Genomic DNA, 26,942 nt, shown 5'->3' with positions numbered 1-26,942 from the left:
TTCCTCTGAGGGCCATTTTCCCAAGACGGAGCCCGAGTAGGTTTGAACATTATTTTAATGAAGAACTATTGATTGGGCAGAATATTTGTATGCAATGTGTGATTTGAGATTGGTTGTCATTTTGCTTCCACTAAATGTTTATGTTAAGGACCTAGTCGTGCTTTTATTTAGTAGATCTGTAATCTACTAGGGATTAAATAACCAGGTTGTTGGGTTCAAGGAAAATTAACAATGGTCTCATGGATGCAAGGAAGGCACTCAAATGGGAACCTTCTGCTGCAAAATACCATCGAGAATGCAAAGAAGCTAACGAGCAGTTTTACCTCTATGTCCTTCTCTCATGCGTACAGAGAAAGATACAAGGACACTGAATTATTGTCCAAGCAGACATTATCTTCACATGGATCTAGTGGAAGTAACGAAGCATAAGAATGGGGGTGCTTTCCCTCTTCCCTCGAAAGCAGAATTCGTTCTAACTCATAAGACTTCCCTTTGTGACAGTGGTATCAATATACGCTGATCGAGGCTGACAGAGTATTTTTCTCTTTCAAACTAACGACCCTCAGCTGTTAAGATTTTGCAGTTTTGATGATCCTCCACTTGGGATTCATGCTTATGCAGTCAGCTTAACGCAATCTTATGTTTCATCTGAACACTAATGACACTTGTTAAATTTTGTTATCCGTCTTTGACAGCCTCATGGATGTTTTCCCCTGATTATGTAATCATTAGGTAGACTTGATTTTGTTAGCTTTTAACAGTAATTAAGTATTTTCTTTACACTTCCAGAATGTATCAAAACCATTTCACCTCAAAATAAACTTCAATACAAGGTTTTTTCTGCAAGAAAAAATAAGGTAAGACAGTATAATTTTATTAATGTCCACAAATGATCGATGAATAGTTCAATGGGACTAGAGAGTACAATCAGTGGCCACAACACTGTGAGAGCAGCTAGAGCACTCCTAGATGTTAAGTGTTATCCAAAAAAGATACAGCATACACCAAAAGAGAGAAAGAAGCATGAGCTAGGGAAAGCAGAAGTAAAAACCCTAAGAGGCTAGGACCAATGCAGTTGCACCCACTCAATTAACTAAATATCTGAACAAAACTTTTGAAAATTAGGACTTTCATAATGGAGGGTTAGCTTTAAAAATGCTAAAAATTGGCAACACAGGGATGAATTTCCTTAAATAAAATCTCATTTTTGACAATTATGGAGTGATGTTCTAAAAATAGAAAGTCAAGTCTAGCATCTCAAGCATGACTTTCCAAAATAGTAAATCACCTTGCATCAATTGGTAATCAAGTATAGTTGATGGAAAATCATTTAACTTATCATTAATCAATCCTAATAATTCAATCTAGACTTAATCACCGATATTATTATTATTATTATCCTTTACGTTACTATGATATTATTATTAAAAAAACTACAAGTCACCTTACCTTCATGTCTCTCAATCACTTCGCACCTCTCCCTCCTTGATGACTCACATGGCACTATGTTACTCTCTCTAACTTAATGGATACATTACACTCTCATTAAAGATATGGCATATTCATCTTACATTCATTAAAAGCATGTCATAAAAGATTCCTCTTACACTCTCTTTAATGCATATGTTACACTCTCTCCTTCATGTCATGCGTTCATCTCCCTAATGGCATAAGTAACTAAGGCATGCGTTCATCTCCTTGACGGCATAAGTTACTAAGGCATGTGTTGTCTCTACCCTAAATGGCATATGTTACTCTTCCTCAAATCATGTGTGTTGCTCCTCCTTTATGACAAGAATTCGTTGCTCCTCCTATATATGTATCTCATATCATCTCTTCTCCTCAACTACTTGTGCATTGTGAAAGAAGAATTCAAACTTGAGAAAAAGTTGGAGAGACTTGAAGAAGATTGTGAGAGAGAGACTTGGAGAATAAGAGAAAAACTTGGTGAGCCAAGGTTGATTAAATGTTTCAGTGTTGATTCAGTTGAAGGAAAGGTTGATCTAGTGTTTGCATTTGCTGCTACTACCAATGATCTTTATGCTACAGCGTGTTCAGATTTGGGTGAACTCACTCATTCTCTTGATCTAGTGTTTGCATTTGCTGCTACTACCAATGATCTTTATGCTACAGCGTGTTCAGATTTGGGTGAACTCACTCATCTCTTGATCTCTCATTATACTATGTATCTTTGCTAAATAATTGATTTCTAATAGAAAAAGAATCTGGTTGGGTTTTTCCCTAGTCATTGAACATATATTTTTGTGTCTCATTTTGTTATTGGTTGTCTTCTATTGTGCATTTGGTTTATGTTCTATCTACAATTGCTTAACTAATATTGCAGCAGAAAGAAGTTTGGAATAAGTAATTGTTACAGCATAGAACATTAGACTTTCAACATAGTATCAGAGCTTTGGTGAACACAAGCCCAAGAAGATAAGAGTTATCACTCCTTTGAAGATTTTACTTGTTGCTCCTTGTTGAAATATGTACCAAGGTACGATCTTCATAATGAAATGTGTAATCATGAATTTATGTATTTAATGTAATGAGTGCTGGGTGTGGAGCCTGATTATCTTCTTTATTCAGAGGTACCGTTGCGTTGGACCCCATTTCCTAACGGGGCAGCAACATTGCTCGTTTAATCGCCATCAAAGGGGTGAGCCCCCCCCTTGGTGGGGGTTCGGGGGCAATGCCCCCAAAGCTAAAAATAGATGAAAATTTGCCTTGTAAAATATTGTAATTTCAAAGTCAATCTGGGTCGTTCATTAAGCAGACAATCTGACAGTAGAAGTTATGTTTAATTTAGGGTTTTTTGCCCTAGAAGGCAATCCCTCGGTTTATGTATGGGAATCGTATTGTGACTATGTATTATTATTCTGAGCGAGAAAGAGAGAGGACACTGTGTGAGAGCGAAGACGAACTTATAACAGACCTGTTGTAGGTTGTATCTCTTCATTTTGTTGGATAAAATAAAGGAAGGACTGGTTGTCTCTCTTGTTTTATGTGTTTTCTATGTTTGTGTTTCTACAATAAATTATGTGTTCCATTGCTCTGTAATATATAATTTTATAACAATGAGAAAAATAAATTATTATTATTGATCTTGAGACATGGGTTTCATGCTCAAGGAAAATTTATTTTTTAGGTCAAGCTCCCATTGTGAGCTCTTAGGATTGGCCATTAAGTCATAAATTCAATTGAGTCATTATCATGTATTAAGGACCCATTTGGGCATGTTACATGTTGTAAGAAAAGAAATATTTGAGTCAATGTCTAGTCAAAGAACTCTTTGAAACCAAGTCACAAAGCAAAACTCAAGTCAGCCTAGGGACAGCTTGAAGTTGGCCTCAAATCATGGATAAGGATGTCTATAGATTGGAGGGCTCAGCCTCATTCTAGGCACATCGATCAAGCATTGCATAAATTCAACAAAGAGACAAGCAAGAGCCTCATACCATAACAAAGAAGGAAGATTCATAGAAGGAGAAACCGAATTATTTGGGTATGTTTTTGGGGCTTCTCTCTCACACATGCGGAGTGTTGTTAGGACACACTTTCAGTTACAAAAGGAAGCAATCACAGTCAGATTTAGAAGAAGTTTCAAGGCTCAAGAAGATTGGAATCACAATCCGAGTTGGTATAGAAGAAGCCTCTATTCAAGTGAAGAGAAGAAGAGAAGGTCTTGTCCATTTTCTAGGTTACACAAGTAATCTAGGGTTTCCGCAGTAAGGTCACATCAGATCTTGAAGGAAGCCAAGATAAGGGTCAAGAAGCAAGTATTATTCTAGCCGAATATACTAGAGAAGTGTGCAAGTATAGCAAAGGAGGAAAACTCATGAATCTGCCCCATTGAGCACACATATGTGACATCTTGACTGCTACAAGTAAGCCGAAAAATTGCAGGTCTGTGATAGAAGGTCAAAGGCCGAGGATAGTGGAATAGAAGCCAGTTTGACCATTGTTGACTTAAAGAAGAAGAAGGGTTGTTGTGACTTGGTTTTGGAGAAGTTCTTGATCAAGGGTCTAGGTCTTGGAATTCATCAATTGAAGATTCTATAAGAAGAAGAATTTGTTTGGGTTTTTCCTCTCAAGCTTGGAGAGGTTTTGGCCCTGGCTGATAGCCTACATCTTGTGTCATTTGTCTCATTGTTCTTTATGGTTTGGTAGTTGTTTGATGAAGAATAACACATAATAATAATCAAAGTCAAAGAAGAACTAATTAAGAAAAAAATTAAAAAGTCTTCACAAGTAGTTATCATTGCTAGAGAAATCATCCCATCTCTCTGCCCTAGATTTCTCGACACTCCTTTAAAGATCTTACTTCTTGCTGAAATTTGTTTGACTTGATCTAGATGTCTTCTTCTTACTTCAAGAATGAAGAGAAGTTGAAAGATGCTTCGAATTTTGGTCCATGGAAAGCAAGATTGGATATTACTCTGGAAGAACATGATGTATTGGAATATGTGGAAGTTATTGTAGCAAAACCACCAAAAACTTTGAATGTTGCTATCAAGGCCAGATACAAGAAAGAAGTCAAGGCTAAGAAGATTATCCTTAATTCTCTTGGATACCATCTCATCACCTATGTCTCCAAGTTGAAGAAATCTAAGGAAATGTATGACAAGCTTATTGGAATGTATCAAGTAAACAACTTGAGCCAACTCCTTGCTTTGAAGAATCAACTCAAGGACATTAAGATGAACAGAGGAGATATTGTTCAAGCATACTTCATGAGGATATCAAAAATCAAGGATCAATTGTCAATTGTTGGTGAAATTGTATCTGATAAATAGTTAGTGTTTAATTACGCTCAGAGGTCTTTCTCCAACTTGGGAAACTTTTATTACTACCATCAGCAACAATGACAAGTTTCCCACATTTGATGAGCTCCTGGAAAAGTGCAGTCAAGAAGAGGCCAGAATGATTTCCAAAGGAAGAATTCCCAAGCATGAAGAGGGAGAACCTACTGCCTTTACTGTCTAATGAAAAAGCGGTCAGCACTTTTCAAGAAAGCCTACTCCTAGATCTAACAGTTTCTATAAATGGAACAGGGACTTATCAAAAGTTCAATGCTACAATTTCCATAAGCATGGCCATTATGCTCGTGACTGTCCAGAAAATAGAAGAGCACTAAGATCCAACTACAACAATCGTAGCAACAATTTCAGATCTGATTAGAGTAGAAGAAGAGAAGCTCCTGTTGTTCGTAAAGAAAACTACCATTCTTCCAAGAGTTCAAGGAACCCAAGGTATGATAATAATGCAGTTGAAACACAATCACGGTACATTCTCATTTCTTCCCTTTCTAGTTCCTCTCTTGCAAATTCTTATGATAGCTGGTTGGTTGATAGCGGTGCTTCAAGACACTTTACTAGTTATAAAGAAGTTCTCTTGAAAGACAGACCTGAAAACCATACATGGAGATAATTCTACATATCCTATAAAGGGATCTGGTTTTGTTTCTTTTCATCTAGATCAAGCTAAAACTATATCTCTTCAAGAAGTTTTGTATGTACATGGTTTGAAAAATAATCTTCTATCTATATCTGCCTTAGAAGACAAAGGAATGAAAGTTGTTTTCATAAATGGAAAAGTTCTCACTTGGCCAATAAGATCTAGAATGAGAGATGCCTCCACTCTGGGATCGAGATTTGAAGGTCTTTATAAAGTCAATGGAACACCAATCCATGCTTTGATTCATGATAGTAATCATCAATGTGAACTGTGACATCGAAGGTTCGCACATCTGCACTATAAAGCATTACCTCATGTGAAAAAGATGGTTTCTGGAATGTCGAAGATTAGAGTGGATCATGATGGAGTTTGCCAAAGATGTGCAAGTGGAAAGAAGCATTTAAATGGGCCATTCCCTTCAAACAAAAGCAGAACCAGTCAAGTACTTCATCTTATACATTTTGATTTATGTGGACCTATGCCTGTAACTTCTCTTTGTGGCTACTATATTATATAATCTTTGTGGATGATTTTTCTCGCAAGATAGGGATTTTCTTTTTGAAAAAAAAAAGTCAAGCATTTAACATGTTCAAAGACTTCAAAGCTCTGGTAGAAAAACAAACTGGAAAACAAATCAAAATCTTCAGATCTGACAATGGAGGAGAGTTCACTTCAAATGATTTCATTGACTTCTGCAAAGAAGCTGGAATCAAGAAAGAGACCACCATACCATATAACCCAGAACAAAATGGTGTGGCTAAAAGAAAGAACAAAACTATCATGGAAGCAGTCAAAGCTATGTTGCATGATCAAAAGCTACCAAAGTTTCTATGGGGAGAAGCTGCTAACATTGTTGTCTATGTCCAAAATAGATCTCCACACTGAGCCTTAAACAACAAGACTCCTGAAGAAGTCTTCACTGGTGAAAAGCCCGAGGTTGGGCACTTGAGGATCTTTGGTTGCCCTGTCTACTTTCATGTGCCAAAAGAAAAGAGGACCAAACTGGAAGCTTCAAGTAAGAAAGGTAAGTTTTTTGGTTATTGTGAAAATGCTAAGGCTTACATAATATACATGCCTTGTCAAAGAACTATAGAGTTTAGCAGGGATGTAACATTTGATGAAGATGCAGCTCTTGGAAAGGCAAGAGACACTCCTCCTCCTACTAATGTTGAGAGTCAGGATGATGCCTTGGATGCTCAAGAAGATTCTAAGTCTAAGCCTAATCTTGTTGATGAACCCATGAAGCCTATGGACCCCTTAGATCCTCCTCCATGTGATCCTCCTACTAGAAAGAGACCATTTTGGCTTCGTGGCACTCTACAAGATGTTGGTAGACATGCTGCCCCCAGAGGAACCTTCAGAGAAAGCAAGAACCACGTTGGTTCCAAGGATATGTTGTAGCCATGAGCAACATTATTCAGGTTAAACCATGCACTTTTGAAGAAGCAGTGAAAGATCAAGTATGGAAAGATGCAATGGCTGAAGAATATGAGTTCTTTATACATAATGATGTATGGGAAGTAGTTCCAAGACCCAAAGGTAAGTCTGTTGTGGCTTCTAAATGGTTGTATAAAATTAAACATGGTGCGGATGGCAGTATTGAAAAATATAAAGCTAGATTTGTTACTAGAGGCTTCTCTCAGAAAGAGGGAATAGACTATGATGAGATTTTTGTACATGTTGCCCGATATACTACCATCTGATCTATTGTGGCTCTAACTATTAGCCAGGGATGGACTCTTCACCAAATGGATGTAAAAGCTACTTTTTGCATGGTTTCCTCAAGAAAGAAGTATTTGTGGAGCAACTGAGGGGCTTTGAAGTACATGACCAGAAAACTCATGTTAGACTAAAAAAAGCTCTCTATGGATTGAAACAAGCCCCAGGAGCTTGGTATCCCTGCATTTGTAGCTTCTTGATGAAGTTTGGTTTTGCCAAAAGCAATGTTGATCCAAATCTCTACTTCAAAACGGTCCAAGGTATGCCTTTCATTTTGGTATTATATGTTGATGACTTATTCTTGACCGGTGGAGAACCTCTTATCCTCCAGTGTAAAAGGGAGTTAGCTTCTAAGTTTGAAATGAAAACCTTCATTTGATGCGCTACTTTTTGGGTCTAGAGGTATGGCAGAGACCTAGTGAGATTTTCCTTTCTTAAGAAAAATATGTTGTCAAGCTACTGGAAAGATTTGGTATGACAAAATGTAAGTCCATGAATACACCAATGGAAATGAATTTCAAGAAGTTATGTGGTGAAGTTGCATAACCTGATTTGGAAAATCCTTCTGAGTATCGACAATTGAATGGGGCATTGATGTTCTTAGTGACCACTAGACCAGACATATGTTTTGCAGTCAATACTTTGAGCCAATATGGATTGTTGCAAAGCATTTGCTGAAATACCTGCATGGGACCATCAATCTTGGATTGAAATATAGTGCCGAAAATGTGAGACTACATGGGTATTTTGATGTTGATTGGATTGGTAACTCTACTGACAGAAAGAGCACATCTGGATGCTTCTCTAGCTTAGGATCTACCATGATATCTTGGATGCGCTAAAAACAAAAGTTTGTAGCCCTTAGCACTGCTAAAGTCGTGTACATTGTTGCTAGCATGGCTAGCTATGAGATAGTATGGCTGAGGAAGCTCTTTGAAGAGTTGTTTGAACATGTACTAGATAGGACAAAATATACTAGGACAATAAGAGTGGGATTGGACTTGCAAAAAATCCCGTGTTCCATGACAAGTCCAAGCACATTGAGATTAAATATCACTATATACGAGAAATGGTGCAGAGGAGCAGTGGGACTCCATCATATTGCGTTTGATGATCAGATAGCTGAAATACTTACCAAGCCTTTGCCGAAAGGGAAGTTCTTGGTATTCAAAGAGCAACTTGGACTAACAGATGTGACCCTTCCGGGTGTGGGCGGTCATGGATGATCGAGAACACTGAGTTATGATCTTCCCTCTTGTTTGAGCTCACAAGTTGGGAATGGAGCCAGGAAAGCTCCTAGGGCTGAGGGAACTCTTGATTGTAGGTTGTGCGCAATACTAGTCATGTGTTAACAAGTGGTAATCCCCCCTACCATCAAGTTTGGGACTTGCCAAGAGTATACCCTAGTATGCATCCTACCCACAAGTTGTGCTTGTTGGGATTGCCACCCATCTAGCCAATGGGTGTGGTAAAGCTTGGTTGTGCACGATCCTTGTCATGTGTTGACAAGTGGTAATCCCCTCAAGCAAAGATGAGACTTGGTTATGCGTGATCCTTGTCATGTGTTGACAAGTGGTAATCCCCCCAAAGTTTGTGGATGCAGGTGTTCTACCACTTGACTCTTATGGTAAATCTTGGTTGTGTGTGATCCTTGTCATGTGTTGACAAGTGGTAATCCCCCCAAGTCTGTGTCAAGGTGGGAAGATCAATGGATATCGGGTGGTAGATGATTCTTCTTCATTAGACATAGACGTCATTGTTCCGAAGCAAAGATGAGCAGAGAAAGCAGAGATCTTTGTTGTAGAAAGAAATTCCTCCCTAGCAAAGAAGCTAGGGAGTGTTGAAAATTGGTAACTCAAGGATGAATTTCCTTAAATAAAATCTCAATTCTTACAATTCTGGCGTCACTTTCTAAAAATAGAAAGACATGTCTAGCTTCTCAAGTATGACTTTCTAAAAATAGTAAATCACATCGCATCAATTGGTAATCAGGTATAGTTGATGGAAAATCATTTAACTTATCATTAATCAATACTAATAGTTCAATCTCGACTTAATCATCAATATTATTATTATTGTTATCCTTTATGTTACTATGATACTTTATTAAAAGGAACTACAAGTCACCTTACCTTCGTGTCTCTCAATCACTTCGCACCTCTCTCTCCTTGATGACTCACATGGCACTACATTACTCTCTCTAACTTAATGGGTACATTACACTCTCTCTTACGCTCTCATTAAAGACATGGCATATTCCTCTTAAACTCATTAAAGGCATGTCATAAAAGATTCCTCTTACACTCTCTTTAATGCATGTGTTACACTCTCTCCTTTATGTCATGCGTTCATCTCCCTAATGGCGTAAGTTACTAAGGCATGCGTTCATCTCCTTAATGACATAAGTTACTAAGTTATGCGTTGCCTTTTCCTTAAATGGCATATGTTACTCTTCCTCAAGGCATGCATGTTGCTCCTCCTTTATGACAATAATTCGTTGTTCCTCCTATATATGTATCTCATATCATCTCTTCTCCTCAACTACTTGTGCATTGTGAAAGAAGAATTCGAACTTGAGAAAGAGTTGGAGAGACTTGAAAAAGATTGTGAGAGAGACTTGGAGAGTAAGAGCAGAACTTGGTGAGCCAAGGTTGATTCAGTGTTTCAGTGTTGATTCAGTTGAAGGAAAGGTTGATTCAGTGTTTGCATCTGCTGCTACTACCAATGATCTTTATGCTATAGCTTGTTCAGATTTGGGTGAACTTACTCATTCTCTTGATCTCTCATTGTAGTTTGTATCTCTGTTGAACAATTGATATCTAATAGAAGAAAACAAACTAGTTGGGTTTTGCCCTGGTCATTGGAACTAAATTCTTTGCGACTCATTTTGTTCTTGGTTGTCTTCTATTGTACATTTGGTTTATGTTCTATCTACAATTGCTTAACTAATATTGCAGCAGAAAGAAGTTTTGGAATAGAGTGATTGTTACAGCATAGAACATTAGAGTTTCAACAAAAAAAGGATAAAAAAATCAACAAGAAACTCAAATTCAAATGACCTTGCAAATTTATAGCTACCAAATTCCAACACAAGGCAGTATAAATTAATTTTCTTACACATTCACCTTTCTGATTACAAAAAACGCAAGTATGTAATATGTATGACCCATTTAACGTATATCATATGCAACAATGTATTTCTCAAAAGGCCCTCGCTCATGAATTAAACACATGCAGACTGAAAGGGGCTAAAAGACAAACCTTCATAATCGGAGCTCTTTGCTGAATGATACTCAAGTTATTCTCCAAATCCTCAAAAACTGTCATTTTAGGAGCAGCAACATGGAACTGAGCATACCAAAATTTTATGTAAACCAATTAACCAAAAGCCCAATGCATTTAGATAATTAAAGTTCATTGCTCCATTAATAGTGGAAAGAAAAACAATGGGCTTACACTCCATTGTTCCATAATGACAGAAAGTAAAGCGAAAAATAAAACTAACTATTCCTTGCTTTCTAAACTAAGTTCTTCTAGCAAAAAAATGTTGCCGATTTAGCTCTACACATAAAGTAAATATTAACAGTTTTTTATATCATTGAAGCAATTTAGATAAATCAACAAAAATTCAAGGTGTCAGAAACTAGAGCATAGCAAAAAAGCAAGAGGCATGTAATGAGTAAGTTTATATGTTTTGATATCAAATAAGTACTGCTCAGAATGAATCTTAGTGATAAGTTGATATCAGTGGGATGTTGTTTAGACCATCTCCTTATGTCTGCCACACTCCACAGCCGCTATTTATGTAAAATACAAGCATTGAGAACAAGGGAACTGATTGATTTAGGTGTCTTACCCTGGCTATATCTGTCCCCTCTATACAATTTAGAAATAATCCTCTATAAATAAGGCATTTAATATCAATGAAACATTCTTTGCTTGCTTCTATCTTTCATTCTTATCTGATACATGTGAACAATCAGAACTTGGCCATGCAAGTCATCCTTCTATTACTTTCTTTGTACTCTTCATCTTGATCTGAATTGTACAAGTCATGCAATTACCCTGGCTATATCTGTCCCCTCTATACAATGTAGAAATAATCCTCTATAAATAAGACATTTAATATCAATGAAACATTCTTTACTTGCTTCTATTTTTTATTCTTATCTGATATATGTGGACAATCAGAACTTGGCCATGCATGTCATCCTTCTATTACTTTCTGTGTACTCTTCGTCTTGATCTGAATTGTACAAGTCATGCAATTACTCAGTTCGGGGAATTGACCTAATTATATTGCAATACCTGGGGCCAATTTAGAGTTAACATAGGAAACTCTAATCACAATTGATTACAGTAGTTGTCTTCAAGAGTTTAAACGGTGCTGAAGCCTCTTTATTTTTGAAAGAGCATTTTTAGAAACCAGGCCAACAGGGCCTATGGTATTGATAATTTTTGCTCAAATGACACATGTTTCTGAAACTTCTACGGGAAAACCTCTCTCAGAGGTTGGAACCTCTGAAATCAAGCCTGAAGAAACATCATCAGTAATTAGAATAGATTTTTTCTCTGAGATGCTGAAAGTGAAAAAGAGATCTAGTCAGTTTAGGAAAACAGTATCCTCAAGTTTTCCCAAAAGAGTAAACAGTCCCAAGGTCCCCTGTCTTCGCGGCTGCTGCCTTTCTTTACCTCTATTGTTGTTGTGTTTATCTATTGTGTGTATTCTCTCGCTTGTATCCGGCGTGTTGGCCTTAAAAATTGATTGATTTGCTTTTTTTCTCAATCCCTTATTATCCATCCATTGTTATCAAGGCACTTCTGAAAGCCAGAAGCAACAGCTGCAGAAATGATTTATGCTATCCCCCGCATATGTAAGTGGACAAGTTTGTTAAATTGTCAGATTGCTACCATCTGTAAGAGCAACTGCTGAAATGTCCAATCATAAGGAGTACAATTAGGAAAGGTCTTTCCTGTTTATCAGTAAGCTATGCTTCTATATCGCTCAAGTGAAATGATCAAGAAAGCGCTGTGCCAGTGCTCTGGCAACTTAACCACTTTCTACCAATTGCTCATGTAGAAGACTTTCATACATTTAATGAACAGTAATTAAAGACTACATCATTTTAAAGGAGATGGATAAGAAATAATGCGAGTTAGAGGAGAATTTTGGTTGGAATGAAGTTTCAAATTTTATGCTCCACGAGTTGACATCCCTAGCATGCCGGTAATGTGATGCAGCCAAATAGAACAAGAGTTGGCTAGCAAGCAACAAGAAGCTAACTGTCAAAGGAAAAGAGAAATATTGGAACAACAGAGATGGAGGAAGATGAAAGCACCAGTCAATGAGTGAGTTTTTTCCTATGATCATTTTCACAAACTTTATCATATTGCTTTAAGAAATATTCTGAAACAAGGAAAGTTAAATTCACACCTGCAACACCATATCAATCCATTGCATTCTTCTAACAACCAGGGAAACCTGGCCCTCCTTTCAAAGGAAAACAGAGATATGGACCCAAAGGCAAAATTGTTCACAGCCTGCAAGGTGAATTGATTACCATGCCAGAGGTTTATTTTGCAGACTGAGTATTCATGGAAGCCTAGAGGAGAAAACTGCAAGACATGAAGAAGAGGAAAAGAGACAACTTGCCCACTGGTATCAACAAGGGAAAACTGACTGGGATACACCTTGGAAAGTCTTTTAGCAAGGACAGCTAGCATTGTAGATCAAGTGCCATATTGAAGATATAATATATAGACTTCAAAGTGTTTGATGGCAGACGATGCAAAACAACAGGTAGACCCAGTACAAGTATGAGCCAAAAAAATTATTTAACATTCAAATGGAAATGGGAAGGACCCCACCTTTCATTGTAATGTTTGTGAAACCTATGGATGGCAAATAACCACACATGACATATTATAGACAATGAATGACAAATAGACACTACATACAGTATTTCCTTAATCTTAGTACAAATGATTCAATATGAATCATTTCATAAAGTAGGACCTTTATAACAGACTACAGAAAAGAATTCCATCAGCTATGATGAATAATAACAGATGAAATTACAACCTGAAGACATGAGGTGCAATCACAGCATCACCAAAGACTAAATGCCTTAATGAAGTTGTAATATGCATCTACAAACAACCTAAAATAGACATGGTAAATGAAAGGGTTATTACCAAGATATAGAGGAAAAATGAAGGTGATCCCAAGGCAATGATACAAGAAAAGTTGTGAATCAATCAAACATTCATGATTAAATTTTGAAAATGGAGATAGCATGGAGGCTTAGGCAAATTCCCAAGCAAAGGGGAGGAGGATTGTGAGTCATGACAATCATTCTTCTATTGTAGACCTCTGTAATGAAACCATGCCTAATTGTTGCATGTGGTGAAATTCCTCTAACAATGAGGAACTTCAACCATAGAGATATCAAATCTTTGAAGGGAGAAAGATGGAAAACCCTAGTTTTCACTTTCTAACCCAGGCTGTCATTTTATGAGGGGATAAATTCACTAGAAAAAGGCTCACTAGGAGGTTTTCTAGGAGTTCAAAGGTAATGGATTTCACATGCAATAATTGCCAAGAATTTCGAATAAACATTTGCATTTAAACAAGGAACAATATAGAATCCCTTGCAATATTCCATTACATGCAACACCATAAAAGATATGCGACAAAATACTCATAATTTATCCAAGAAAATGCCTTATTTCAATCCCAAAATGACATCTCTACAACAAAAACTAGTCTCCAATAACCATTACATCTCTGCGGGTAGCAAAGTACAACAAGGCAAGTCAAGCTTTTCTAGAGAGGTTGAAACACACAAGTGTGATGATGGACAAATGAAAGAGGTGATCCTCTTTTTATATGAAGTCTATCACCTCTAATAATTGACTAAAAGCCCCTATAACAAGTTTTATTTTGAGTAAACATAAAGTGAAATTGGGTTACAAGCCAACCCACTAGCTCAACAACAAAATATGCCAATAAATGCCACATATGTGAGCCATAAACCTCTAAAAGGGATGATGTCATGCTCTTTTAGGGCTCAAAATGCTCCAACAATGCACTGGAAGGGCTATATGGGTCTCCAAGCATCATGATCAACCTCAATTGAGGGAAGGTCCTCAAATCAAGCCTTAACGCACCTCCATGTGTCCAAAAGCCAGTTGCGGGTGCCTTGCGTCGTTTTTATGGGTGCCAAGTAGACAACATAATGTGCTCTTCTTTCAGTGTTGGGGCTCCAAAAGGTGCAACAAGCCCTCCTCAATCATCTTGGTGGATAACCATCCTCATCTGGACTTTGGATCAAGGCATGCACATCAAGTAGTGTCAAGGCCAAGCAAGAGAGCTCAATGTTCTGCCATTTGAGGGTGCATAGGGTGTCCATCAACTGCTAAGATCATCTAAGTGTCTCCCATGGTCTTTGGTCTCTAGGCCTAGGAAGACACTTTAATAACTTTTGTGGTGGACTTGAGGTGTTATAATTAAGTCATGAGGGGAAAATGTACTTTTAATGTACTATGTACCTTGTACTTTATTATTAAAGTGACTTGTGTTATAAAATCACTTTATGAGGAAAAAGTACATGTGACACTTATAAAATTAAAGTGACTTTATATTTAAAGTTCACTTTATGAGAGAAAAAGTGACCAAGGAGAAAAGACATTATAAAGTACTAGGAAGCCACTTAAAGATGGGGCCAATGTATGAGGGGTCCAAATCTTGGGAATTAATCTTAGCCCTCCAATCTAAGATCTCAAGATTAAATCATAGCCATCCATTCCTAAGGATTTCCCCCAAGCAAACAAAAGGAGAAAAGAGACTATCATTTGCCTCATTCGAACTTGTTTTTAGGAAAGAAGAGATGTTAAAATTGGCAACTAGGACCAAATTCCACCTTGGGACAACTCATGATGGAGATGATTATTGCATTGGATTCCTCTTTCCAAGAGATCCAAATTTGATATAGATATCATCGCATTCGGACAAGCAGAAGTGGAAATTTGAATTTATTCTCTCTCGTGCACAAATTGTTAAGGTCGGCCTCAGCTCAATGTAGGCTCAAGAAGCCCAATAGGTGTGTCCTTTCACCCTCAATGAATTGGACAAATAAGAGTGACGTCTCTCCTCATTTGGACATCACTCACTCATCATTTCTTCTCTCTCCTAATCTGATTGGTCTGTACAGCTTGGTGATCATCTCTCTCTCTCTCTCCCACGTGTGGATGAAGGACGAATTTCTGGGTCAATTTGCACGCCGAAAATTTCAAGGTTTCAGGGCAGCATTGACCAAGGCTTCATTGACCAAGTTTGATTGTGTTTTCTGGGGCAGAATTTCGCTCTCTTGAGGCCGCATTTATTGGCACAAAAATCGAGGTGTTTAGCATTGTTTGACCAACATTGACTTCTCTTTTGACCGCATACGCATAAAATCACATCAGATTTTCTCTCTCCTTTGACCGAGTTTGACCAATTTGTTTTGGGCTGCATTTGACCTCCTCTTCAGGCTGAGTTTGATCAAGGAGGACCGAGTTGCATTGGTGAAGTGTTTTTGTTGTTTTAACCAACGTTGACTTTCTGGTTAGGGTTGAAATTGACTGCAGTTGAATGCAATATTTTACAGGGTTGATTTGACTGTGTATTGGGCAAGTGAATTTGATTATTGTACTCTCTCTCTCTGTTGAACTATTGAATAATAAGAAGAAGATTTGATCAAAGGGTTTTCCCCACATTGGGGGTTTTCCATAGCATCCACCAAATCTGATGCCCTCTTGTCTTGGCATGTTTTCTGCATATGTTTTTATGTTCTATCTGCATTTATTGTCAATGTGATTAAGTTAATGTGGTTGCTACTGGAAATAATTGGAAATTGTCATTGGGTTGCTAAAGAAACATTGAAGTAAATTGTGCTAAGCATAGAACATACCATTGTTATCTCAAATTAACATGGTATCAGAGCTCAGGTGAAAACACGGCCCAAGCAACAGTGAAGAAAAGCAATCACTAAGGAATCTTTTTGGACAAGAACTTGGAACTAGTCCCAATGACGACTACAACTTAATTCGAATCTGTGGACAAGCTTAAGGACAAATCCAACTATCATGCATGGAAGATGTCTCTAGATTGTCCTTTGGAAGAAAATGATGTTATGGACTATGTCAAAAGAAGAGTAGTGGAGCCTCCTTCAAATGCATCCGTTGCTGCACAAACAAAGTACAAAAAAGGTGAGGTTAAAGCTAAGAAAATTATTGTTGATTCTATTCACAAGCCTTTGGTTGCCTATATTTTTGATTTGGAAACCTCTAAGGAGATATATGACACACTGGTTGGGATTTTCAAAGTAAATAATCCAAATCAAGTTCTCTTTCTCAAGAACAAGTTGTTGAAATACATCAAGATGGATAGAGGAGAATCCATTCAATCCTACTTCATGAGGATTACCGAAATCAAGAATGATCTCCTATCTATTGGAGAAGTTATTGGGGACAGGGAGCTCACTCTTATTGCACTTGGAGGCCTTACAAGAGAATGGGATGAGTTTAACACTACCATCCTCAACAATGACAGGATTTCGGGATTTGATGAATTATTGACTAGATGCACTCAAGAAGAAATAAGGATGATGGAAAGAGACAAGCCCTTAAATGGAAACAATCCTACCACCTTCTTCGCGTATGCTAAAAGGAAGAACAATGCTGGTCCGAGAAGACAAGGTCAAGGATTCAAGCCGAGATTCAAAGAAGGAAGAAAAGGAAGATGCTTCAATTGCAATAGGTTTGGCCACTTTGCTAGAGTTTCCTCACAAGAAGGATACTCCAAGAGATAATGACAACAATAACAACAACTTCAAAGGCAATGGCAATCAAAGGAACAACAGGTTCAACAACAAAGGAAAGAGGAATGCTCTCAATGCTCGATATAGAAATGGTCGTCCTCCCAAGAAGTCGAGAAACTCCAAGTATGAAGAAGTTAATGTTATAGAAAAGAAAAAAGAATTTTATCTTATTTCCGCAATTACCACCGCCTCTCCTCCAAATACATTGGATCATTGGTTGATTGATAGTGATGCCTCAAGGCACTTCACTGGGTACAAGGAGGCCCTCTCAAACTTGATTGAAAAGAAGACTAATATGGAGATTATATTTGGGGAAATGCCACTTATCTCGTGAAAGGAATTAGGATTGTTACTCTTCACTTAAATCAAGGTCAAACCCTTCACTTACAAGAAGTCTTGTATGTACCTGATCTAAAAAAGAACATGGTCTCTATTTCTGTGGTGGAAGATAAGGGTTTCAAGGTGACTTTCGTTGATGGGAAGGTTCATGTTTAGCAAAGGAACCCGAAAGATGCATTCACTCTTGGATTTAGGGTTGAAGGTCTCTATCAAGTTGGAGGAAGTCCATTGGGATGAGATGGTTTTGCCACGCAATTCTTCACACAACAGCAGAGGCCTTGAGGGCACATTCATACCTCCACTACACATCATGCAGAGGCCATTTTACATTTCCAGAGAGCAGTGATGACCTTGTAAATGCAACATTTCCCCTCCAAAGTAGAATGTTGGGCACTTTGATTACTCCAACAAATGATTGACACCTCAAAGTACCCCCTGATGTTGAAAAGTTGAGCTCCTCTCGCTTGGTGTTGAATATTCTTGATGATGTACCCAGTGGACCCGGCATGCCCCTAGGTTTCCCTTAACAATGTTTGATGGGCATGACTTGATCTGAAGTCCAGATGATGATGGTCATCCCCAAGATGACAAGGGAGGGTTTGTACTACCACTTGGAGCCCCAACGCTAGAGAGAGATGATGCCATGTCACCCTTCTAGCCCTTGAGAAGGTGACATAGGGCACCCAGAGCATGGTTTTGACACTTGGAGGCATTTTGAGGCACTTCTTGAGGGCTTCCCCTCAATGATTGGAGTTGATTATGATGATGGGACATCCCACTAGCCCATTCATGCACTTTCACAACATTTATTGCCCAAAAAGGGCATGACATCATGCTTATGGAGGATATTGACCCACACATGTGGGCTTTTATGGCATAGCTTTATTATTTTTAGCTATGGAGTTGACATGTAACTCCTTATCATGATGAACACTCAAATTAAACTTGTTTTAGAGCTAATAGGCTAATTTTATTTTGTAAAAGTGAGGGATAGATCTCATATATGTAGAGGATCCCTCACTTGACTTTATTCATCATCACACTTGAGTTTTGGCCCCTCTTCTAGGGCACGATTTAACCTCTATCTAATTCACTGCTTGTGGAGATGTGATTTTTATGGAGCATATGCTATTGCAGATTGGCTGTGTATTGGAGATGTCTTTTTGGGATCGGAAAAAGGTCTTTTCATATGGAAGAATTGTAAGTTTATTGTAGATTTTTCATTATTTTACATGTGATTGAACTATTGCTATGATCCAAATGTAATTTGTTGTAATTGTTGCTAATTGACAATGGCACCATTGTTGGGGAAGAGTTGAGTCAACCTCCTTGCAATCCAAAGTCTAAGCTTCATTTTCTTGATTGAGCTTACCCCATAGACAAGGATAAATCTACTCATATGGCGACTCCATTGGAAGAACAAATACCTAGTTCTTCATTGAGCTTTAAATGTTTCCATGCTTTTAGGGTGAAGCAAGCAAATTTCAAGGCATTTTGAGTTCACACTGGCAACTCCACAATTGATTGTCATACAAGATTCAACACAATGGCTCCATGGAATTTGCATGAAATGTACATGCTTTGGATGTTAACGATATCCTAATCATTATGGTACAAATTGTATGACAAATGTTCCAAAATTTTGATGGTAACCCTTCTTCGGCAATGGATCATGTGGTAAAATTCATCAAGTATGCTTCAAGGATCAATATGGTTCAAGAGGATGCTCTCATGAAGTTAGTCATTAATTCTCTTAGGACTAATTAAAGAGAATGGGCATAGATTATATTAGATCGTTGCATTGCATTACTATGTGTGCATCCTACTTTAATCTTTATTAGTGTTGATGTGTTTGCATAGTAGATTAGATTGCATTTAGCTAACTTTTCTTTCCAGTATTTATTTTATATATATCATATAATCACAAGGGTGACGATCAACACCCCATTCACATGCTATCAAGCAAGTTGATTTGAGTGTACAAGTAACAGGTCTGTGAGCCCAACAATTGTTGAGGTTTTAATGAACTCTCGATTCAAGCATATCAATCATGTGCTCTACGGTGAGCACATGTCCCCAAGTTGGAGCCAGATATTACCCACCAAAAAGTGGGTGACCCCATAGGAGAAAAAAAATTCTCCTACATCACACAGTCAACCAGCCAACAGCCCTACATTGCTCTGTATATCGGGATATGCCATATTCCTTTGTTATTTGCACCGATCAAATACCTCTCACCATCCGGCATTCCTCTTAAAGGAAGGTGGGTCACCATTCAACAGGTACTTTAAGCATTTTGCAATCATGTGCTTTTACTTAATGTTTCGAGTGTCCTAACATGGATTAAGGGATGATCTAGATGATTGACCAATCTTGACTATAAACTTGTTCTCTCACCATACCAAGGGGGTTAGTTTTTGACCCTAGTCCACTGGGACCTCCTCTAAGACCTTAGGGTTATATGAGGGAAAATAACTAAGAAACTTCGATTGAAAAAGCATGTCCATAACCTTTCCATACTTACCACTTTCCACTATTCCCCTAATTTCATATCCATAATCCGGGTTTGTTGTCATCGATTCATTGGGATTGGCACCCTTATATCCTCAACCTTAAGTCTAGGCTTGAAACTTTGCCTAGGAGGTTGATACAGCTAAAAGAAAGGGAAAAACATAAGATGGCCACAATTAAAGAAAAAAAAAAGATAAAATGCAAACTATGACCAGGACATTAATTAGCATGTAGGAAAAAACCTAGCATGAGATCTATCCCCCTCATTAGCCATCAACCGGTTCCTAAGCATTTGGTGCTCCATCACGCAATAGAGGAAGCCTTTCATGTCCCAACCCTAATGACTATGAAGCTAGCTCATCATTAAAGGGTAAATAAATGATATATCATTAAAAGCAAGCTTGGACACTTAGGCTATGCTCCCTATCAAAGCATTATCAAAAAGAAATAAAGGGCACACGAAAGAGGTTAAGCTATGCTCCATATCGAAGCATTATCAAAAAGAAGTAAAGGGCACACGAAAGAGGTGGAAAAAGCAGGCCAAAAAAAGGGGTAACTCATTCCTCCACAATTACTCCCTTCATATATCTATACACTCAAGGTGGTAGACCTCCATCAGTTGATCCCATGACCAAGGCACCTTGCCATAAAGCATTTCCCCTCCATTGCTCACATTATCACAAACACCTATGAAATGAAGGGTTAACCTAGGACATGTCACTTCCCCTTAGAGGCTAAAAGCACCTAATAGGGTTGACCATCTAACCATCCCTAACATAGGTAGTGAACGCTTTTACAGGACTTGGTCTAGTTAGATATTTGAAGGTGATACCAATTTGAAGTATTATTATGCCCTTGACAATTAAGTATGGTCCGCTATGATGCATTTATGGTCATTGTCCCTAATGATTGGTTACTTTCACTTGATTTTGAGATGGTTTTCCCATGTGTTCCTTTCACACAGCAGCAAGGTCCTTTCATATCTCCACTACACATCATACCCAAGTTGTTTTACATTTCCTGAGAGCAATGATGACCTTGCAAGTGCAATATTTCCCCTCTAGAGAAGAACGTTGGGCAATTTGATGACTCCAACAAATGATTGACACCTCAGAGCACCCCCAAATGTTGAAATGGTAAGCTCCTCCTGCTTAGTGTTGGATATCCTTGATGATGTACCCATTAGGCCCAACATGTCCCCAAGTTGGCTTTGACACTATTTAATGGGCATGACTTGATCCACAGTCCAAATGATGATGGTCATCCCTAGGATGACAAGGGCGGGAGGGCTTGTACTAGGACTTGGAGCCCCAATGTTTGATAGAGATGATGCAATGTCACCCTTCTAGCCCTTGAGAAGGTGACATAGGGCACCAGGAGCATGGTTTTGAACTTGGAGGCATTTTGAGGCACTTCTTGAGGGCTTCCCCTTAAGGATTGGAAATGATTGTGATGATGGGAGTCTGGGACATCCCACTAGCCCATCCATGCACTTTCACAATATTTATTGCCCAAAAGGAGCATGACGTCATGCTTATGGAGAATATCGACCCACACATGTGGGCTTTTATGCATAGTTTTATTATTTTGAGTTATGGGGACGGCTTGTAACCCCTTATCTTGACAAACACTTCAAACTAAACTTGTTTTAGGGCTTGCATGCTAATTTTATTTTGTAAAAGAGAGGGATAGACCTCATATATAGAGAGGATCCCTCACTTGACTTTATTCATCATCATACTTGAGTTTTAGCCCCTCTTCTAGGGTACGATTTAACCTCTATCTAATTTGCTACTAGTGGAGATGGGATTTTTATGGAGCATTTGCTATTGGAGATTGACTTGTGTATTGGAGAAGTCTTTATGGTATTGAAAGAAGGTATTTTCATGGAAGAATTGTAATTTTATTGCAGAATTTTCATTATTTTACATGTAATTGAGTTATTGATAGGGTTTTGCTATGATCCATGACCAAATGCATAATATTTGTGGGAATCTTAGTTAAATTTTGCATGTTAAATACTTTTTCCTTGAAATCCATAGGAGAACTCATAGTGCGCATCTCCTATTTAATGTCTCCCCTCACAAAGAAGATAGTTAGGGTTTTATAAAGTGGAAAATTGTTTTTCCCCCCTTACTCCAATCATTTGTCACTTATCTCTAAATTTTGCTCTAATACTTCATCACCCAAGTTGGATTAGGCACTCGTGAATTTTGTGTTGATCAAAAACCTTCAAAATTTAAATATTTGTCTTTTTTTAAATTTTTCCTAAGCCTTTAAGGCAGGCCACTAGGGCTTTTTCCAAGGGTCGAATTGATTCAGGGCATTATTGATGTATGTTTGTGGAATAAAAACCTAAGGTTTATCTCTACAATCCTTTTAACTCAGAATCTAGTTTTATTAATGGTAAATCTTCCCCTAGTAGGACTAATGCCATCCTTCTCTAGATAATTTTGTGCCTTGGAAACCCTAACCCTAGCCTAGCTTCAACTTGAGGCTTAGTTTAAGGGTTTGCTTTATTGTTTTGTTGACCTAATCTTCTAGTAAACCCTTTCTTTGACTTTTATGTGTCTAGGTATTCCTTTGTTGTTGCATATCAAGAAACCCTAGATTGTACAAGTCATTATCTAGTCTAGGTGCATGATACATTGCTCCTTTACCAAGAATTGAGCTGTCGTCCATTATAAAGTGTCTTCACCTGGCCTACATTTTCATCGCCTTGAACACTAGAACTTAGAATATCCATATAGGTGATTACTAGGAACACTCCCTTGTGGTGAAATTCCACTAAAGAACATGACGAAGATTATTGAGGTGATAGTGGCAATCTCCCTCATTGTTGCTACAAGTTTTGGCCCCTGTCTTTTGAGTCCCCTCACAAGCCCTGCTAGATTTTGCGGCAACAAGAACTACATCCAATTCTACTTCATCAATAAAACCAACGTTGATAGCAAATTTTATCCTACACTATTTTGTTACCTTAATTTCTACATCTGTATTTATCCATCCCAATGGATATGGGCTAGGATGATCTTGAACCTCCAATCCAAGTTTGTTGACTAGATTCACTGCTATGACATTAACCTGTGAACCTAAGTCGAATAGGGCAATGATCTTGGTCTTCTTGACCTATATCTTCATGTGGAAGAGCTTGATCATCTCCTTCTCTTCATGATGATGAAGGCTACTGAAATTCAGCTCCTTTTGCAATGAGGAGCAAACAATCTTCTCGTCCACATGAAAGATGCATTCCACCTGACTAGTCAAATCTGTGGCAAGAAAATCCTTTTTCTTCTTGTCCTCCTTTCAATTCTTTAGGTTCAACTCTGGATGCAATTCCTAGCACTTCTCCTCTATGTGGCCATCAATGTTGCAGTGATTATTATGATCCTTGCACTAATGTGTAGTGGTTGTTTTCTTCTTGTCCTTTCCCCCTTTCCACTTTTTCTTCCCTTCCTTGGAAGCTTCCTAATGGCTACTGAAATTCAGCTCCTTTTGCACTGAGGTGCAAACAATCTTCTCATCCACATGAAAGATGCATTCCACCTGACTAGTCAAATCTGTGGCAAGAAAATTCTTTTTTTTCTTGTTCTCCTTTCAATTCTTTAGGTTCAACTCTGGATGCAATTTCTAGCACTTCTCCTCTATGTGGCCATCAATGTTGCAGTGATTATTATGGTCCTTGCACTAATGTGTAGTGGTTGTTTTCTTCTTGTCCTTTCCCCCTTTCCACTTTTTCTTCCCTTCCTTGGAAGCTTCCTAATGCTCTTTCTATTTTGAAATGCTTGATTCCCTTTTATTTTGGCCTACTCTTTATAGGTATTGTGCCTATACACAAGCCTCATCCATTGTTCTTAGCTTGAACCAAATCACCTGCTTTCATAAATCGCTAAGTAGACCCCTCAAATACTAGAGGAGTACATTTGGGCTCTTGGGAGAGATATCGAGCATGATGGCCCTCTTCCTAAAGTCTATGGTGTACTCCTATACACTCTGCCCCTACCTTTGCCTGAAGTAGTGCCAATTGATCCATTGATTCTCAACATACCCAATAGGTTAAATTGGGACTTTACAAGGGTTTTAAAGTCCTCCCACTTAGTTACTAGGAGATCACCCTCCCACCTAAGTGTCTTTTAATGGATTTCCAACCAGGTTAGGGCATGGCCCTCTAACTTCAATCTAGCAAATGATAATTTTTGTTCCTCATTTATGTGGTGATCGCTAAAGGAAACTTCTAGTTGTTGCAAACAACGATTTAATTTTAAAGCATCAATATCACCTTGATACGACTTCATGTCGACTTTCACTTCCACTTGAATAGGGACCTTGAATGGGTAACGACACTCGAACTTGGTTGCTCTTTTTCGAGTTCATTCCTAGACTCCTCTGAATCTTCCTAATCAAGTGATTTTCCCTTTGATCTTACCTTTAAGTTGGAACTTGGAACCTCCATCTTCTCCAATTTCAAACTTGTTTGCCAAAGCCACCATAAGGAGTTTCATATCGGTTGATATCTACAACCTACGCTTCCAACCTCGAGAATATCCCTTTTGTCGAATCTCAAGGGTTATTATGAACAAATTCATCAACCATGGTTGGGCTTTTATTGTTAATTTTTAGGGCTAGATTGTTCTTTGTTGTAGATAATTGCATTTTCAAACTATTTTCATCATTTACATGAAACATTCACCCCATAACATCATAACATCATTAGCAATTATGTAAATAGAACAATAACATCAACAATGAAGCAGAACACTAAAGAACAGTGGAAGAAAAGCATACATAATAGAGACACTAGGATTTAGGTCAAAGACCGGATCAAAACACCACAAGGGGAAAACCCAACCAAATTCTTCTTCTATTAAATATTCATCAATTGTTCAACTAAGATGCAAAGTACAATAAGGTTACATCAAATACATCAAGCCTCCTAGGGCCAACCCAAGTCAGTTCACAACTTCGTTTGTGAACTGAACAATCTGATCTAGAGAGTCACTGCCATATCACTATTACAAGATGCAACATCCTTGTCATAGAAGAAAGTGTCATTACTGAGTCAGCATTGTCATCATCACTGTCAAGAATATTGTCATGTATCATAAGAGAAAAGAGCATGGTCATTGTCATCATAGATCCCACTGTCATCATGATAGTCACTGTCACATGTATCTCATAAGAGTCAATGTCCCATGTATAATAAAAGAGTATCGTAGACATGATCATTGTCAACAAAGAGTAAGGTCACTGACATCATTATAGTGACTGTCACATGTATCATAAGAGTCACTGTACCATGTATCATAAAAGTCATTGTCACATGTATCATAACAGTCACTGTACCATGTATCATAAAAGTCATTGTCACATGTATCATAGACATGGTCATTGTCAACATAGAGTAAAATCATTGTCATCATATAGATCCCTATCATGTCCATTAAAGGTACTGTCAGTATAGGTCATGGCCATATTCAAAATCATTATCACATTAGGTTACTACTAACATGGAGCAAGGTTACTGTCATCATGATTCATTGTCAGCATATAACCAAAGGTCTATCTCAGGGGTATACAATTGGAGCCATAGACGTCAAACCACAGTGATTTACAATGTAGGTCATAAGGATCAAATGTGAGCCATAGATGTGAGGCACAACGAGTAACAAAAATATGTACTAGACACATTGATAAGTATACAAACCACAAAGATGACAAGAAATCGTGCCACTATAAAACGAGCCACAAAGTATGTGAGCAACATATGTGAGCCACACCACAGAGATGTGCGAGAACAAGCCATGGAGATCATACCAAAATACAAGTCAATGTGATGTATGTGGGTCATAACAAAATGAGAGCCATAAGAAAGGAGATTTGAACTATCGTTGACCACTGTAATGTTGAAATTTCTAAGTCTAACACGTCAGAAATTCTTCTTGCATTATCTGGTTTATTTCACCTACTTGTTTATTCCTTAACAAGTTATTTACCCATATAAATACTGAAAATAAACACAAATGTAGTCTCAACTCATATACAGATCATCAACTGAAATAATAGACAAACACACAAGGGACGCCGTTATTTTTGGACAACTGTCCCCGTAAAAACCCAATGTGGGAAAACCGGTGCAGCAGTTCTAAGGGTTTTATTATTAAACAGCTTTCTTGAGTACAACTAGGGTGCCAAACTGGCTCACCCAACAAAGATTTCTATCTCGTAGTAATACCTCTCTTTGGAAGCAGATATTCAGCAAGTTTGCCCCACGAAAATCCTTCCAGCGCTTCTCCAAGACTCTGTGTCAGCCCTGCTGGCCTCTGCGTAGCTCTAGAACCCCCAGCGTTAGCCCTCTGCATCTCTGCGTCAGCTCTCTGGCCCTCTGCGTCACCCACGCAGGCCCTGCTAGCCTCTGTGCAGTCTCTTTGGCCTTCAGAGTGGCTCCTGCTGGCTCTGCGTAGCCTCCTCAATCACTGTGCTAGCCTCTGGCACTATCTCTGCCTCTCTGCAATGTACTCACTGCCCCTCGCTGCAACAGATCACTTCTTCGAATTTTCTCAGCAAGCCCTGCTCCAGAAAATCGAACTAACTGATCAATCTTTGTGTGTCCCCAACTAACCCTCAAGCCTCCTCTTATACTTTTCCTGTTGAGTCTTCAACAGCCGAGATTAAATCTTTAATCAACGGCTAAGATTAGATTTGGCTTGATCCATGTCATTTAGAACATTCTCACCCAGTTTTATATTAATACCCATTAATATTTTAATTTTCCTAAGTTTAGACTTAGGAACTCCATTAAAAATATTAATTATTTTAATATCTCTCTCACCAAGTGGAATTTCCCCAAACCATTTATGGGTCTTGGAGATCTCATGTGCTTTAGCTTCTCCACCAATTTTCATGGCTAGAGCACATCTGATGCTACCCCAAATCAACACTCCCTCTTAGCAAGGAATGTGCTCTAGTAATGTTCCACCACTAAACATCACATTGATCATCCAGCACCGATACCTGTGTTGATGCTTGGCCTGCTGCCCAACATCCAGTGCACCACTG

At 38.3% G+C, this 26,942-nt stretch overlaps 1 protein-coding gene across 1 annotated transcript in view; it reads right to left on the bottom strand.

Annotated features, from left to right (window-relative positions):
- LOC149261861 (clast3-like protein) overlaps positions 1-26,942 on the bottom strand; it is a 228,405-nt gene that overhangs the window by 186,797 nt on the left and 14,666 nt on the right. Inside the window, exon 3 of the mRNA XM_089422850.1 lies at positions 10,438-10,496. Coding sequence (XP_089278976.1) covers positions 10,438-10,496 — 59 coding nt within the window. The remainder of the gene's footprint in view (positions 1-10,437; positions 10,497-26,942) is intronic.

Source organism: Pinus tabuliformis, chromosome 6 (genome assembly GCF_031772625.1).
Source record: "Pinus tabuliformis cultivar Carrire ecotype Pingquan chromosome 6, CPIR1, whole genome shotgun sequence".
In the NCBI taxonomy this organism is placed as follows: domain Eukaryota; kingdom Viridiplantae; phylum Streptophyta; class Pinopsida; order Pinales; family Pinaceae; genus Pinus; species Pinus tabuliformis.
The sequence above is the reverse complement of the archived record's forward strand: the minus strand, read 5'-3'. Positions and strand labels throughout refer to the sequence as shown.